The sequence below is a fragment of the Falco peregrinus genome, chromosome 5 (genome assembly GCF_023634155.1).
Source record: "Falco peregrinus isolate bFalPer1 chromosome 5, bFalPer1.pri, whole genome shotgun sequence".
Classification (NCBI taxonomy): domain Eukaryota; kingdom Metazoa; phylum Chordata; class Aves; order Falconiformes; family Falconidae; genus Falco; species Falco peregrinus.
The window spans coordinates 17199513-17217514 of NC_073725.1; the positions used below are offsets into that span (position 1 = coordinate 17199513).

Below are 18002 nucleotides of genomic sequence, written 5' to 3' on the forward strand. Positions count from 1 at the left end.
CTTCTTTAAGATGAGTAATCCTGATTTGCTATTGCATTAGTCCAGAGTCACCTCCACAGAAATGGATATATTTCAATGATAATGCAAGAAATTAACGTGGCACAATCAAGCCAAACATCACTTTTATCCATTTTATGTGATGACTGTCACCTTCTGGCTTAGATACAGACATTTCCTCCTCTCCAAGAGACTTTCAAACAAAATTACTAAAATGCTTGTGCAGTGAGGTTACATTTGTGACTCAGTTCCTACTGAGCTGCAGACCACCACCACACGGTGGGAAGCTGCCATCCTTGAGGCTGCTGCAACAGTGGAGCCTGCAGTCAGTTTCTGGGTGTAGTTTGGGCTCTTGCTGACTCCAAAACATGAGTCTAGTAAAGCTGTATGTGGTAGTCCCATACTTAGATACACACAGGTACCAAAAAGGGGAAAGAAAAAAAAAAATTGAAACTGAGTGGTTAAGAGACCCTGTCATTGTGAGATCCACAAACTTAATCTTGGTTAATTTATATTGCAATTATCCATGGAAAGGGTTAAAAACTCAGTTACACAGTAGCATTTACACCACTTCACAGCTGCAATTTAGGATGCCAGTGGCAAGTGGTTACATTTTATTTGCCTTGCATAGCTATAAATACCAGAACTGATCAGACAGATCTGTTCCCTTTCACTTGCACTGCAAGACTTGGCCCTCAGTCTTCACTTTCCAATGCACAAATTACAGAGTATGTTTGTTTCTATTAGACTTCTGCTTTTTTTGTATTGTAGGCATTATTTATATTTGTAGTTACTACCCCAGAGAATATCAATAAAATAGATGTAAGCTGCATTTTCATCAAACAAAAAGCAGACTCAATGCAATAAAGTACTTAAACTCTGCAGAATTTTAAGCAAATAAGGTAATTTACTTTACTAAGGCTATTCTGTATAATCAGATATGCTAAGACACCAAGCCCTCCTGAACCATGGATTCTAAAATGCAAGGGAAAAAAACCCGCCATAAACCAACCAAAAAAACCCCAAACCAACCACGCTCTAGAAAACCATGAAACAAAAATCCATGCATTAATTTTGGGAGGATCACTTTCCCTATTTCAGGAAAAGCTAAAAAGCTGAGCCAAAAATAACAATTTACTTCCCTCCAGTGCATTATGGCTCAGCCTCTTTAAGTAGCAAGGATTCAGATACTGTCAGTGGGTGGGTGTCAGATCATGTCCAGCTTTTGCTATACTTTTTTCTCTATGTATTAAAAAGACTGAGGATACTATTTTTACTGCCATTTCCAAGAATTCCAAGCCTCCAAAGGAGGGTGAACAGCCAGAAATGGTGACCTTTTCACGGAACAGAAGCAATCGGCACAAACCAAAACACAGGAAGCTACTCCTGAACATCAGATACAACTTTTTTATTGTGAGGGTGACTGAGCACTGGCACAGGTTGCCCAGAGAGGCTGTGGAGTCTCCATCCTTGGAGACAATCAAACACTGTTTGGACATGGTCCTGGGCAACCAGCTGTAGGTGTCCCTGCTTGAGAAGGTGGTCTGGACAAGATGACCTCCAGAGGTCACTTCCAACCTCAATCATGCTGTGAAATGTGAGAAAACCTCACTGCAGTAACCTCCAGCAACACCTCCCTTTAACATTGCAATTTTGTGGGGTGTTGATGCCAGCCAGCAACTAAGCACTCACCAGCTGAGCCTGTACTCTGCCCCACAACCCCCATATAGGATGGAGGAGAGAATCAGAAGACAAAAGCAAGAAAAACTGATGGGCTGAGATAAAGACAGTTTAATAAATGAAGCAAAGTTGCCCATGCAAGCAAAGCAAAATAAGGTATTTATGAATTTATTCACTGTTTTCTATCAGCAGATGGATGTTCAGGCACTTCCTGGAGAGGAGAGCCTTGGCACACGTAATTGTTACTTGTGAAGACAAACGCCACAGTCATGAGTGTCTCATGTTCTTCCTCTTTTCCCTGAGCTTTTATTACTGAGCATAACAGCATAAAGTATAGAATATCCCTTTGGTCAGTTTGGGTCAGGTATCTGAGCTGTGCCCCCCTCCCAACATCTTGTGCTGATGGGGGGCTGAGCAGAGAGAGAGAAAAAGAAGAAAGAAAAAAAGGGGAGTGTGGGGGGGGGAAGGAGACAGACAACTGTCAGCAATAGCCAGAACACTGGTTGTTATCAGCACTGTTATAGTCACAAACTCAAACCATAGCACCACGCAGGCTGCCACGAAGAATATTAGCTCCAGCTCAGCCAGACCAGTACAAATTTTTACATTGCAAAATACAGGACTTGTTTTTTGAACAGAAGGGAACTCTTCTACATTTTCACAAGCCACTGCAACGTGTACCCTTCAGAGCAAGCACCACCACGCTACCCCTGCACAACAGATTGTTACAAGCAATACAGGCTGAGCCCTTGCTCAACGTGGGACAAGGCCCATGAGCTGTCACCATGCTTGGTTCCCAGGACTTCCATCTGTTGAGGCTTTTAATTCACTTCACTGCCCTGAAAGCTTCATTCAGCTTCAGAACTATGTCATGAAATAGCTGCATCTATCTTAGAAATAATTTAAGGTAGAAGACAAAAGGCTCCTCACATAGAGCACAACAGTTTAGAGACATGGAACCTAACTCGCAGGAACAATCCTTACTGAATCACTAACAACAGCTTCAAGAGTCCAGCTGATTGTTTCCCTGACTAACAGCAGCTAAATGCTTAACAGGTTGGAATTATTCACTTAAAATAAAGACATCCAGTTACACTGTAGTATGTAATAACACACTTGCAAGTACCAAGCCAAAGAGCATTTACATCTTTCCAACATTACTTTATACTCCAATAGTCCAAACCCAATGTTCCATTCTTAAACCACCATTCCAGATCATAATTCAGTTTTCTCCTTTCCTCTCACTTTACACAGAGCAAAGTGAAACCTGGACTTTAAAACCAGCTATCACCAAAACACAAAGCTGATGTGAGCTGGAGCTCGAATAACAGGACTAAAAGGCTCTATCACCCAGACATTACCCCAGGTTTGAGATTGTGTTATTTGAGGACTGACACTGTGTTTGAAGCGCTGCCTTTTTAGCTTCAGAAACACACGACAAGACGTGAACACAAAAAAGAAATGTAAACTGGGGCATTTAGAAGATTAGGAGGAGCTAAAACCTAATGACCTACTCCATTCCAAACACCGTTGGTTGTCACAGTTCACATTGCTTTGATACTGAGCTCTGATCTCAAAGGAGACAACATTAAACTGTAGGCAGCACCACCCCAGCAAAAAGGAACACGTCTTGAGATTGGAGCTGCAGCATCCTTAGGAACACGGTAACATAGCAGGCAGATACACTGTACCTGGGAACTACACTTCTGCTCCTGAAAAGGCGGACACCCATCTCTGTAACCAAAATGATTTACAATTAAGAAAGTTTTATCGATATAATGTTATGCTTTTAGTATATAACTCTGAAACAGTAAGCTGAGACTAAAGAGCATGCACGCAGTATAGTGCTTGCTCAGTCCACTCACCATTTGCTCTCCAGCACACTACAAGAAAAGTCTCAGTTCCATCAGTTTTTAATTGAACGGGAACACAGCCCCTTTCTAAACCTAAGCAGCACCTAACAATACAAACTCAAAAGACAAACCTGAGAATCTAATGTGTTTTGCACAGGTGCCTACATTACCTTAAGTGACATGTACCTATGAATGTGGCATGTTCACAAGGACATAGGAAAAACTTCAGCTACTTAATGGGATGGCCAGAAGGTTTTGCCAGGACAAGTTTGGAAAGTCAAAGAGATGTAAAGCTAAATTATTCACACCATGATACATATACCAATAAAACCTTACTTTATATCATATACCAGAAAGAACTTGTCTATATATTACAGAAACCACAGATCCCACACAGACAAATTGGGTTTTGGCTGTTTTTACAGAACATAAAAAGGACCAAATAAATTCTCTTATCTCTTAGCCTTTGAGGCAATGACCTTAGCTACCATTCTGTTCAGATATTCAAAATTCAACATTAATGGAAAATTGAAACCTACGAAAGACAGACTTTTAACATAAAGGTGTCATGACTTAAAGCCTGATGAGCTCTGCCTCAAAAGCATCAATTTCTGAAGGAGTCAAAATGACAGTGTGAAAAGATGGGTGTTGACAGAACATATGGTCCAACGTATCAAGCCACCTGGTAAGAAGCTTATTTCTGGCGCCACTTTTCCTAACGCTGCTCCTGAGTCCCTATAAATAAAAACAGACCTGGACAGAGGCAGGCCATCCCTGTCCTCCACCTTCCACAGTCAATTCTTCCATTCTAGATGTATGATATGAATGCACTGCCCTGCCCAGTCAGAACGTATATGCCTAGTAAATGCCATAGCAACCAAGGCACAAATATATTGGTTTGCCACATGATGGGACTTGGACAGCAAGCAACAGCACTCCTCTGGGACAGAAGATAATTAGTTTTCCTTGCCAAAAAGGGTAGGCCACACCAAAGGATATTATTTCTATGTGTGTGCTCCACCACTGTTTATCACCCATCTGGGATCCCTCCCATCCACGCTTTTCTCAACAGCACGTCTTGCATATAAATCAACATCTCACACCCCTGAGCAGTTTTATTCGGAGCCATTTTTCAAGACTTTAATCCCCTGTGGTTCATGGTTCTCCTGCTCACCCTACAACTGTGATATTTCTCTTGCTCTTGCTGAAAGCTACGTACGGACGCTAATCACAAACCAAGGTCACTGTCCCGGAATAGCAGAAACAACATTTGCCCCTAGCTCAGCAAGTCAGAGTTTAGTGACACTTGCAGTTACAGACAGAGCTCTTTTAAAGCATCCTATATGGTTCCATCCAAGATACAGCTATCAAGAATCTGCCAGTACCTATAGCATTCCACTCGCCATTCAGAGGAATACAATAATAGCAACTGTATAAATATTTGCTTAAAAATTCCATGGTGTCTGGAAGACATAAGGTGTTACTTGAAACAATGTAAGTTGTCTGGTATGTTTTATACATCGCACCAATGTCTGCACTCAGAGTCTAGAAAGCCAACTGCATCCTAAGCTGCATAAAAAGAAGCACAGCCAGCCAGCAGGTTGAGTGAGGTGGTTCTGCCCCTCTATTCTGCTCTGGTGAACATCCAGCTCTGGAGCCCTCAGTACAAGACAGACACAGACTTGTTGGAGTGGGTCGAGAGGAGGGCCACAAAGATGATCAGAGAGCTGGAGCACCTCTCCTGTGAAGACAGGCTGGCAGAGTTGGGGTTGTTCAGCCTGGAGAAGAGACGGCTCCAGGGAGACCTTACTGCAGCCTTCCAGTACTTGAAAGGGGCTTATAAGAAACATGGGGACAAACTTTTTAGTAGGTCCTATAACAACAGGATAAGGAGTAATGGTTTGAAACTAAAAGAAAATAGATTCAAACTAGATATAAAAGGAGTACGTTTTTATTATTTTTTTTTATGAGAACAATGAAACACCAGAACAGCTTGCCCAGAGAGGTGGTAGATGCCCCATCCCTGGAAACATTCAAGGTCGGGTTGGACGGGGCTCTGAGCAGCCTGGTCTGGCTGAAGATGTCCCTGCTCATGGCGGGGGAGCTTGGACTAGATGACCTCTAAAGGTCACCTCTAGCCCAAGCCATTCTATGATTCTATGAATTGACAAACCCATGCACCATCATACTATATTCTACACGTGCTCATCAAATGTCTAAAGCATTATTACTGCAGTCAAACTCAGACATATATATGTAACTGCAGCAGACTGCCAACCCATGCTTCAACAGATTCTATCACAGTTCCCTGGAAAGAGATACAGGAAAATCACAAGAAGCTGTAAGATCTTAGCAATCTATATAGGAGGTAGCAAGTATCAGCCGATAACACTTTGCTTCCCAATATAACCTAATGCTTCTTGACACGCCAAGTTCATGCATAGAGAGCACGCTGATTAAAAATTATAAATTATTAAAAGATATCTTGACTCATCTGAACACTGGAAACCTAACACAAGTCTATGAAGTTGGCCCAGCCTGGAAAAGGCAGAATGCACATTGATTTCAGTGAGCATGCACCACTGAAATCGCCATAAATACAATTTACCTTACATGTGATACCTATATCATATCCAGTTTGAGAAGCAAAGGGAAGCATTCCCAGCATTCAAATGCTATGTTCTAAACCCCAAAATTCCAAGAGTCAAAATTTAACTCAGGTATGAATAGAAAAGCATTTGGGAAAAAGCAATTAGAGCAGCAGTTGGTGAGGAAGAAACAAGTGAGGACCAACAAGAAGATTCAGGACAAGAAGAACAAGAAAAATAAAGAGCTGCACACAAAGGGAGACAGGGGAAAGTGTGATGAGTGAAATAATCAAAACAGACATGAATTATGCATAAAGCAGGAAAACAAGGACAAAAAAGGTAGAAAAAAACCAGTGGGTATAGTGACTTTAAAATAGCAGCTAGTTTCAGAGAAAAATTAAATCAGAGGCAAAGCAAAATACAATGGGTTTGAGGTGGTTTTTTTCCTCAAATCAACTCATTTGAGCCAACAGGTCAAATTACTTTTTTGACCACATTTCTAAAAGTGTACAAGCTGGAAAAATGGCTGACTGAACTGCTGCAACACAGATTGACCTGCTACGAACAGGATGCCCAAGAAAATTAAGTACAGACAAGGTGGAGCTAGATGGAAAATTCTCCCCATCACTGCAGATATAGCACTTAGCCATAAAAATCTTACCTCTTCCCTGATGTGTTCTACTTGCTCCTCCAGGAATTCATTTCTTTCTGTCAGTGATTTGTTCTTCTTTAAGAGTGACTGGCCAATTCGAGCAGCTAATTCTAAGTCCCGTTCTTTCTGTGAAGGATTAAGAAGAGAAAGTTAATTTCAAATTTTTTATTCACCAAAGGATCAGAAGGAGAGTAACAATTGTCATGAAAGGGAAGGAACAAGTACTTGAACAAAAAAAGACTTTTCTTCTGTGAGGATTTGTTTGGTTAGTTTTTTGTTAATTTTATTTTTCTATTCCTGCTTATTTACAGCAATGTTAATCAGAAAAGACTGACCCATACAAAGTTACTAAACCATACACATGAAAGCACAGCTTCAAGGTCTACGGTAGAACAACGTAAATGAAACCAGATCTGGTTCTTTATTACAGTTTTGTTCAAGAAATTACTGAAACTATTCCATCACCTTGTTATACCATTTGCAGAATGCAATCACAGTACTTCAGAGGTTACATTTTAAAGAATTCAGAAGCACCATGAAAATATGAAAGAACTTAGGCATTTCATTCAGTTTCCACTTGCTCAACCTTTAAATCAAACGCTGTAAGCTGAGCAGGAGCAGAAGCAGATTCCACCACAACAAATACTCGGCTCCTGTCTTGGTCTATATATATCCATTAGTGCTTTTGTATAAAACCAAATCCTATCCCTTTCCTTTTTGCACATGCCTAAATCTATGCTAAGTGGTTACTCTCATGCCATGCTTGGCCCTTCTTTCCCCCTCCTCTATAAGCACAGAATGGGAAATAACCAGTCCTAGACAGTTTACTACACGCACCAATAAAACTTAGAAGCTTATCCTGTTGGTGACATGTACCTATACGTGTCTCAGCTTCTGCAAAGCTGAGACATGGGGTTGTAATCTGCCTGTGAAAGGATGTGTAAAACTCTGTGCTGTTCATTAAGCATTTCTATTTATCATGTTCTTATTCAGCTACTAGATCTTTAAAACAGGGGGGAAATGGCACAACAGTTAATTCCCCACTTACCTTTAGTTCAACACCATCTGAGGAAGAGTTTTCTCCCTCTCACTGAAAATACGGTTTGGTGTTTATACTGCCCCTGACAGCCATTCAAATTTTATGACTAAAAGCTACCTTATTTCATGCAGACATTAATGACAAAACCTACAAAACTCTACAGCTACTGAGTGCATGGATTTGAAGTCAATGAATTTGAATGAAGAGGCTTTCATAGTGGAAAAAAAAAGTAGTTATGTCATAATCAGTAAATAAAACAGAGAGGTTATTGATCACTGCTGTATCTACAAATAGCATTTTCCAAATGCCTTCTGAAGGTCAGGCTTATATTTGCATCGAAAGCTACTGGCATTATCTAGCCATAAATTCTTTATATAATCTTACGTAAAATCTTTCAGAACAATAGGTCCCACAAAGTTATCCAAAAAACATTTGCTTTACGTATCAAGCCAACTTATTGTTCAGTGATTTGGCTCACTTCATAAATACGAGTGGAAAAAATATATTGTTGCAGCTTTGACTCTACACAGGAAGAGCTATCTAGGAGCAAGGTTTCTAAACTCAGATTTGAGGAATGTAAGTGTATTTCCAGGCTCATTAATTAACCTCCCTAGGCTGCCTACGCAATTTTTAGCAATTCAGCTCTAAATCTCAGTGTGGGGTTAGGCCTCTTACTCATAGTGATAAGGATCTGATTTATTACAGAAATATGTAAAAAAACATCCTGAAGCCGGACACATTTACACTATTATTAGAAAGGGCTGAGAAAGCAGGTTCACAGAGGAATCTACTCCTGTTCTTACTATATACCCAGGCAGGCCTGGTGTTGCTCCCTTTGCTTAGTTTCAGGGCAACAGGCACAGATTTTCAAAATATCTGCACAGATACTGTTCTGAGATCTTATCTTTCCTATCCTCCCCCCAAAATGCAACACCTTTCAACCTGCCAACTTCATAATGCAATAATTTGAAGCTTGCCAACAAGGACAGCCAAGGGGTAGTTTTGGGGTTTTTTTTCTTGCTTCTGTGTGTCAAGGTTCCAGAAGGAGTTACACCTTAAATTCTGCAAATGGATGTGTCTTGTAATAACCACATTTGGAAAACAGAGAAAGGAGCTGTAAGTGCACATCTGCCAAGGAATGGAGCGATTCAATCAGAAAAGATGGCCAAATAAAAGGGAAAAGGCACACTGAAAGTACTTTTTTATTAAAGGTTCACTTAATACACACTCCCCTGTTTTTTCTTTGCTATCATCCAGATAAAGTACACCAGAAATTTTAAAACATCGGCTCAGCAAGTCATTCTGGCATTGCTCCCATGAGTGTGATGTCTGGATCTATAGATGTTTGGCTATGTGGACTCAGGGGAGGCAACAGCTTGGCAGAATGCTGCATCATTACTGGAAGGAGCTGTGGAACAAATGCAAGTAAATCTCAGCCAAACAATACAAAGGGAACAGGACACAAACAAGTAACAGACTGTTACTACAAATTAATGGATTATTCCAGGACAAGTCTTTTAGGTAAAGCATCAGTTTTTACTGATTTTCACAGACAGTTGTTTAAATGATTCATCTCAAAGCACAAAATGCAGGACTTAGATCTGTTTGCAGTACAATCAAGCATAGGTGGGAAATGTGAGCATTCCCATGGTTGTTTCTTTGCAGAGCTAGGGGAGGAATAGACCACCCAACATATCTTAGACACAGAGACCCCATTTTTGACACTGCTACTGCAATAAACAAGCAAATAAATATGAACACTCAGCCATGAACCAATACAGTTGTAATAGTTTTCACCTAAAAAATTCTCCACAAACATTACTTGGAAACAGTGCTAAAGTTTACTGCAGAAAAGCAGCTGATTTCTGTCAAATAATTTATCATGTTTATTGAACATAAGCATTGTAGCTTGACAGTTGCTTTTTGACATTTCTTGCGTGCCAAGGATTAAAATAATAACAATTAACATAATAATGGTATTTAATATAAAAACCAAAAAATACCAACCCAAAACAACCAAATATAAGGCAAAAAAGAAAAGGTTTGGAGACAAATGGGATATTACACTTTTTTTTTTTTGTGTCAATGCACTTCTCTAGAAAGACATTATCTGAGCTAATAATTATGAATGTAAGACTATTTGTGAGCCTTTTTAAATTTATTTTTTAAAAAGACTAAATCCATCAATAATTATACTATTAGCTTTACATGTACTGTAAATGTGCATGTCATTTTAAAACAACTCCCTCCACTCTCCTCCTCCTCATTCGTTATGTCAATTATTTGACCATAGCAAGTTAAATGGCCTCAACTGAAAAATAAGCATAAGTAATGAATCTATATGACTGGGGTAAACAAATAACCTTTATTTAGAAAGAATATTTACCTTACCAATGAGATAAAGTGTACATACACTCAGAGCACTTATCCCTCCTCACTAGAGGACAGTCTACCAACCATCTGTACTAGAGGTACCATATAATTTCTGTACTAGTGTCTCATACTGTGAATGGGTCCTTAAAGAGATGTAATACTTGCCTCTTCGAGAAGACGTGTAACAGCATCTATGTCATTGTATGTTTTAGTCATCTGGCCCACTCTTTCAGCACATAAAACTGTGAGGAAAAAATAAAACATTAATTATATTGGTAACACTGTTAAAGGGAAAATACTCTTAAGAGTTTGAGTTTGCATAAGTTTTCATCTTGAAAATACTTATCTCAACTTTTGGGTATGTATATCAAAAGCTTAAAAAAACCTCAGAAAAATAATCAAAGCTTCAAGTTAAACTGAGAATGCAAGTGTTTTTCTTTTGTAATCACTATTTGCTTTTTTCAGTGACAGAACAAACAGTTAAAATGTTAAATCTTTTGTCTGAAGGAGTATCTTGAGTTTATTAAAAAAAACATCAAGGAAGAAATGAAAATAGACATTCTTAAATACATGATTCAGATTCTATCACATCACTTAGTCATTGTATTATGTGCAATAATTTTTTGTTACTCCATGAATAAATACGGTTAGTAACACTGTTCAACATGAAGATACTATGTCATATAAAGTTGATAAGAGCTGGGTTCTACTGTATGAGACAGCAAAGTAAATACAGAAGGCATGCAAATAATATTCTTATAATACCCAGAACACACCACAGTGGCCACAATATTGCTCATGAGAAATATTTACTTGGACTGGATGAGTTGATTAATCACTAAGGTGGAACCACAAGTTTTTTATACTGAAGAAAGTAGGCAGAAGTTTAGTCTACCACCTTTAAGAAGCTATATTGACTTATTTAAAAGTTTGCAAGCTTTCTAAAAATCCACTAATGATCACAGGAGAAAAGAGCACTTTCTCCTCTACCCTTATATTCGTTCCATTTTCAGCTACACCTGTTTTTCAAACTCCATAGTTCTGGGAAAAAGGGATTGTTCATGAAGTTCCCTTGATCATATGTACTACGAGTTACCAGGCTGCTGTAGCACGAATTGCTATTTAGGGGATTTATCTTCAATGATGTCAGTTAAAGCTCCATCTGACAGATTAGCTGATGTTGCCCTAGCGTGCATTAAGGCTGTGGGGGGAGAGACAGATAAGGTCTAATAAGATTTAAATGAGGGGGGGGGGGGGGGGGGGGCGGGAGGGTACTGAGTACAGTAACATTACCAGGAGACAGTTTGTCACACTAAGGAAACAACACTACCCAATTTATAAATAACAACCTACATATACACAAATGTACAGCTGATCACTTCTAAAGGCACACCCATAATGGACCAAATGCAACAGCACTTAGATACCTGTTGCAATGCTAGAGGTTGGTTTTTTTCCATACTTAAACATCAGAAAGTTCTTAAACTATGTCAACAAGGACAATTTGTTTCTGTTTATTTTCCTGTTTCTCAAATTTTATTTTTGAGGATCAAATCCTGAAAACATTTACAATATTTAGGGACATCAGCAGTGCCAGTGAACTCCAAAAGATGCCAATCAAAAGTATTCAAAAGATAATTACACTTATCCAAATAATTAAGTCTGAAAGGGATAACAGTAAAAACTCTTACGCTTTAAAGTAATAATCTGACATTACATACCAATATAAAAAATAGCTATACCACTGCACAGACAAAAATACAGTGCATCTGTAAACTACAAGCTATGTCAGTCAAAAGCAGACTAATCAGGATTCCACAGAAAAAAAATGAAGTAACTTGCAGAGAACATCAGCTATAATAAACAAAGAGGTTAAACAGAAGCTTTCCATAAAAACTTCACATGAAGACAGATGGTGACACATCCAGAAGACTATTCACAATACAAAAAAAACCCAAACAAACATTGCCATAAACCAAATTTTTTTAAGACATGGTAAGATCATAAATTGTGCCATAAAAGCATCTATCACAAGCCCTGACGCCAGCAAGTTATTTTCCAAAACAATGGTACACTAAATAGTTCCTTTGGTTACAGCATTCCCTTACTACTATAAAATAATGTTTGAGATTATCATTAGCAAGCTCACTTTAACTCTGTACCTAGCACTAATAATCACCACTGATTATGACTATGGCAACCACCATGCCATCCCAATTCAGGTGAACATATAAACTTCCTAACATCCAAACTGGTAAAAGGACAATGCTCCCACAGACAGAATAAAGTCACTCATCTAGGAAAGTGATAAAGGTTCATTTGCGTGGCTGCTCAGTTGGCTATTTCTTTGGACCTTGCTATTTAATCTTTAACCTGGCAGGCTAACACCACAGCCTTACCACAACAGACTTATTACTAGCAAAGCAGTAGCGACCTGGTCACCAATAGCTTTTATATCTCCAAGTTTCCATCACAATACTGTTGGCCATTATTTTTAAACAGAGGCCTTCATATATCATCACTCTGCCAACGTGGAAGGGTTTCAAAGCAGAAATGGTAACTTGTGTATCCTCTTCAACATCCAAGTGGAAACAAACTTCAACCGACTGCATATAATAAAATGCCTCCTTCACTCCACTACCTTCTTTGGGCACTAAACACAAAACACAGCAGAAGCGCAGTGCTACTAACTAAAAGGAAGGTTTTCCTTTTGGAAGGAGGGCAAACTTGCAAAGATGCCTTGCTCTCCATCACTCAGAAATCAATGCTTGTGGGAAAGAGAAGGTGAAAAGTGAGGGGAGAGAAAGCAATTGAGAAACAGCATTTAAAAAAACAACTTCAAAACACTGTCAAAGTACGTAATTATTCCTCCCTCACGGATTACAAGATAGCATTTGGTCAGTTGCTAGTGCAGCGATTTTTATTTCCTTAGTGTTCACAAAATCTACCAGTGAAAAAAGACACACTATTTTGAATAAACATTTTGAGCCCTGATCAGTGAAATATGGATGGGAAAAAAACCCCATCACATCTCTCATGGATTCTGCATAGTATGTTTCTAGCCTGCTGGAGTTTCCGATGAGTATGTGAGTGCGGTAACACTACTGTGAAGATAAAACAAGAGCAAATGAAGGGCAATGCTCTGTAATACAAAACCCACAGTGCCAATTTACTGACCTCTCTTCACTCACTTGCAAATCAGTAGTATGTTCGCCTGAGGGTGATAGGAAGAGCAGTGTCTAAACGCATGGGTACATGCAAACATTCAAATCAAATACACTTTGCACCTCTCAGTTTATGGAGAGGGCTGCTAGACAAAGAAAGGAAGAGTAACAATATTTTTCTAAAAAGTCTACCGCAAGTGGAACAACCATAGAATTCTAGAGACGCAGAGTTAGAAAACATGTTTTGGTAACTGCTTTGAAAGTAATGTCACAGATCCAAACCAGGAAACAAACAACAGAGAAAGCTTCTGTTACACTATTTTCATAACAGCATTAAATACATGCTATCAGGGACACATTTGCAGTTCAAAGTATTTGGTTTGGTGGTTGATTTTTTTTCCTAACAGACAAACTCAAATATGGATAAATGCAACAGAGATCAAGTATTTCCTCTAACTTTAAATACAAAGCACCATCCTCATACCCTCTTAAAGCCTGAAAATGTATGGGTACTCACATTCCTGTGTTTCCCAACGTGAGTATAGCTGAAAGGATGAGTATACTCTGGATTTCTCTCTCATCACCTATCTAATGCAGCACCTGATTGGAAGCTTCTTTCAGGCTCTGAGCACTGCACTGAAGAAAGCACCAATTCCCAAGCTGAAGATGCTCAGGGAGAAGAGAGGAAAGTATGTACCTTCCTGGATTGCTCCCCGAAAACTACACAGCCATTTAGCATGCTACTTAGAGAAAAATTGTTTCCAGGAACAGGAAACAGCCATAGAAGTGAAGGGAAGCAAGAATACCATTATTGGGAGCTGCTGCAGTGAGCCACCACCTACCGAACGGGGGATTCAGATGGAAGGGGCGGGGGGTGGTGGTGTGTGGAAGATAATCACAGGAGCCAGCAGTCACAAGTGTTCTCAGCCCCTGCTCCCTGCATCCCTCCTTGAGGCATATCCCCCCATCATTTTTGAGACCTAGCAATCAGGACAAACTAAATAACTAAAAGAGAGCAGCCATGTCTGAAGAGGAAAGCCCAGCTCCCACTGCACCTCTTCCCATCTATTTTCAACTACTGGGAAACAAAAGGGGGATAAGATGTTACAGTAAAGTTTCAGGCTTTAGGCAGATAATACTGACCTGTATATAGAGTCTAACAGAGAAGGCCCTAGGGCATGGGGGTTTCCCTACTACCAAAATTTATTTTCTTGGAAACTACACCAGGATAAGGGAATACTCTCCATGGAGCACAGATCTCTGGCAATTTTAATACTGAAGCTTGTTACAGGCAAGGTGGCAGCAGGGGACATTCTCAACAGTGCCCTACCCAAAGCCTTTAACTATTGCAAGGCCTATATATTCTTGCTCAGTCATGAGAAGCCCTGCCTCAGGAACAGCTTGTGTCTGCCTCCTTGCTGCTCAGAGCTCTGCCCGAGCACTGGCAACACAGTGGCACGTTCCCTGCATGCTGAATGTCGCGCACTGGAGATGCACGGACCACGGGCAGTAACGCTGACTGGCCAGCCACGCTCCCCACTGCCAGGTACCACCTGGCAAACATCAGTAGTCAGGGACCCCGGCAGACTCCGACTCCTCAGCTCACAAGGGTTTCATTTCCAAAAGGCTACTTTTGCACTCTGAGGATAAAGCACTTGCTAATATCACAGATTCAGTTCTAGAGCCACTGACAGCTATGCTCTGGCACTAGTTACTGCAAGCACTGCACCAACCTGAGCCAAGCGCATAAGGAATTCTGAAACTCTGCCATATTATATATATTCCCTTTCAAACAGACTTGGGAAAATGGTACCTAAAACATGCCATCAGCTCTGTTACTGGCCCAGAGTAGCAGGATTTTACATGTTCAAAGATTAAAATAGTAGCTTTTCCTCCACTGAAGAGGACCTTCTGGCAGCCCTGGCTAAGCTGGAGCAGAGGCTTCAGGCACGCTGTTGCCCCTCATGTTTGAGATGGCCCTAAGAGAACACATTCACCTGAAGAGCTGAAAAATTTTAAGTGACTGTTGTCACTGGAGTGTGAAAAATAAAATAAAATGTACTTTTGAGGCATGACTTGCTATAAGTCCAAATTTTGACCCAACACGCCAGCAGTTCCTCCAGCCACCCCCACTCCTCCAAGCACAGAGGCAGCCCAGTCCCTCCAGCAGGCAGATCTGGAGTTCAGCGGGTGGCTGTGACCCTGGTTACGGGGATAAAGAGTGGTCACAGCCTGCCAACTGCTTCACAACTGTCAAGTCACACTGTGGGCGAGATCCATGGAGGAGTCTGGAAGAACGCAAAGTTGTGAGCAATACATACTCCATCAGCAAGGCCATATTAGTGCAGTGAAAAATAACTACCTTAAGTTCAATAGATAATGCCAACAGATTTTTTTCCTTTTTTTTTTTTTTTTTTTTTTAAATGTTACAGCTTCACTTACTGTCATTTCAATGGCATAGTTTGCAAATTAATCTTTTACTATTAAGGTGCAGTTACTGATTCTTCTTGAAGAAGACATTTTATCTTGTCATTTAAGCTATGTTTTGAAGGGTGTTTGTTCACTACCATTTCTCTCACACAGTTAAAGCCTCACATACAAACCTACACTATTACTTAATCTCAGGTTCGGGAAAACATTTTGCTGTTCTTTCCTAAAGCTTATGTCAAATACACAGGTAGGCAGCCATTTCAAAGTACTTCCTCTAAGCAAGGCAAGAACTGCACCAAATTTTCTTGTGATGAATGAAGAATCAGGTTAAAGGCAATTTCATCAAGAACATCACACACTTGCTCCTTCTATAAGCATAAACACAGATCGAATGAGGTAACTTAGAAAATACAGCCACAAAGTGAAACCAAGGAGATAAGGAAAAGCACCTGGAGGGAACTCACCATCGCCTCAATGCAATGTTCACACCGTTCACTGATACAACTCAGCACAACTCTTCTGTTAAAAGCAAAACTTTTTGTGCAGGATTGCTGATTATTAGCCATTGAATTACTGTCTTGACATTCTCCTCCATCCATTTCCTGTCAAGAAATGTCTGGACTGCAGTCCTTGCAACTAATAGATGGGTGTAAGGCTTAAATCAGGATCTGGACTGTAAATCTTTCTGCATGGTCTCCCTCATTTAAATACGTGACCTTTTCCTATTCCAACTCTTTGGGAGGGATTGGCTGTGCCAAAGTTTTCAAGAAATACTAGTCTCCATTTTCTTTGCTTCAGTGTTTGAAGATTCCAGAGCCCTGTATGGCCTCCATTCTACTCAATGTCTTTGTAAGACAAACCAAGCATTTTACTTTTCCTGCAAGTGAGACCCCAGAGTGCCTGAACTTGAGATTTAACTTTTTTCTTTTTCTTTTCTTTTTTTTTAATTAAACTTCAGCTAGAGTCTTAGCCTGCATTTACCCAGTACTTTAGACAAGGACTTTTATTCTGTTACATTAGTAAATTGAAACAGTAATGGCTAGCTGCTATCATAGGTCCTAAACAGCTAATAGTCTTTTCCTGTCCCACCTGCAAAAGCAAGAATCAAAACACAGCCCAGTTTCAGAATTAGCTGACCCAAACAAATCACTAACCAAAGAAAACTGACAGGCTGTCCTTTCACAACTCAGATTCTTTTATGAACAAAACCTAAGGAGTCTATCAGCAGATATCCCTGCACAAAGTTTCACTGTAGGCAGCTCACAGACCAGCTTATCAAATGAAGAGTAAACATGTTGCTGTCAGGAGAACTTACAACTCCAAAGCAATGCACTAACTCTAGGACTGTTCTGTCTAGACCTTTATGAAGGTGCTCCCCATACTCATCAAGAGAACCGATTCTGCGACTCCGCCAAGTGTACAACACTAGTTCTGGGACAAAGGATCTCTAAACAGGACTGAGGGCAGTCACAGGACCTACATGTTGGGACAGGAAAAAAAACATCAAAATGACCACAGAAATAACAGACAAGTAGTGAGTACATGTTCTGCCTGTGGAATAGGCCAAACAATTAAAGAGTCTTAATCACACTATTTTTCCCCTTCTTTTCAATAAGTATAAATGATTAAAGTAAGGCATATTCTCAGATCGTCCATTCTGATACCAGATGTATAGCCAGATATGGCTAGAATGCTTCTTTTGTTCGGCAAGAAAAGGCTGGTGTTTCCATCTGCTCTACTTATAGAACGAATTACCTCATCCCCAAGAAAAATACTATCGTTCCTAAGTGCACCCACATGCAAAGATACATAGAAATACCATACATCATTTTCGTGCACCTGTATCACTACTACACTAACTGTGTAGGTGACCTGAATGTATAGGTGGAGGAGAGAAAGCATCTTTAGAAGGCATTTCAAATACATACTGAGCTTTTGAAGGGAAGGTACTGTAGAAGGACAGGGCTAAATTTATCCCAGATGGAACTAAGCTTTCTTTTTTTCTCTCAAAATCAACAAGAACAGCTTCAGACTACTTAGATCTCGACAAAAGGTAAAGTCAACAAGAAGAATAAGAACAGCATGATGTACATTTCAGCAACCATTTAATCACTAAAAAAACCCCAGGAATCAAATATGAAAGTGTTGGTTGGCCTCTCTTATAAGTTTCCTCCCCACTCCAATCCCTAGTTTTAAGTTTCCTTCTACCAGCATTCTCTCCAGCAC

At 39.9% G+C, this 18002-nt stretch overlaps 1 protein-coding gene across 12 annotated transcripts in view; it reads right to left on the reverse strand.

The window, feature by feature from the left end:
* The window catches only part of TRAK1 (trafficking kinesin protein 1), a 140707-nt gene that overhangs the window by 32089 nt on the left and 90616 nt on the right, over positions 1-18002 (reverse strand). For all 12 annotated transcript variants that reach the window (XM_055803792.1, XM_055803793.1, XM_055803795.1 and 9 more), the window contains 2 exons: positions 10348-10424; positions 6780-6896 (listed from right to left, as the gene is read on the reverse strand). In XM_055803792.1, coding sequence (XP_055659767.1) covers positions 6780-6896; positions 10348-10398 — 168 coding nt within the window. In that variant the 5' untranslated portion in view covers positions 10399-10424. The remainder of the gene's footprint in view (positions 1-6779; positions 6897-10347; positions 10425-18002) is intronic.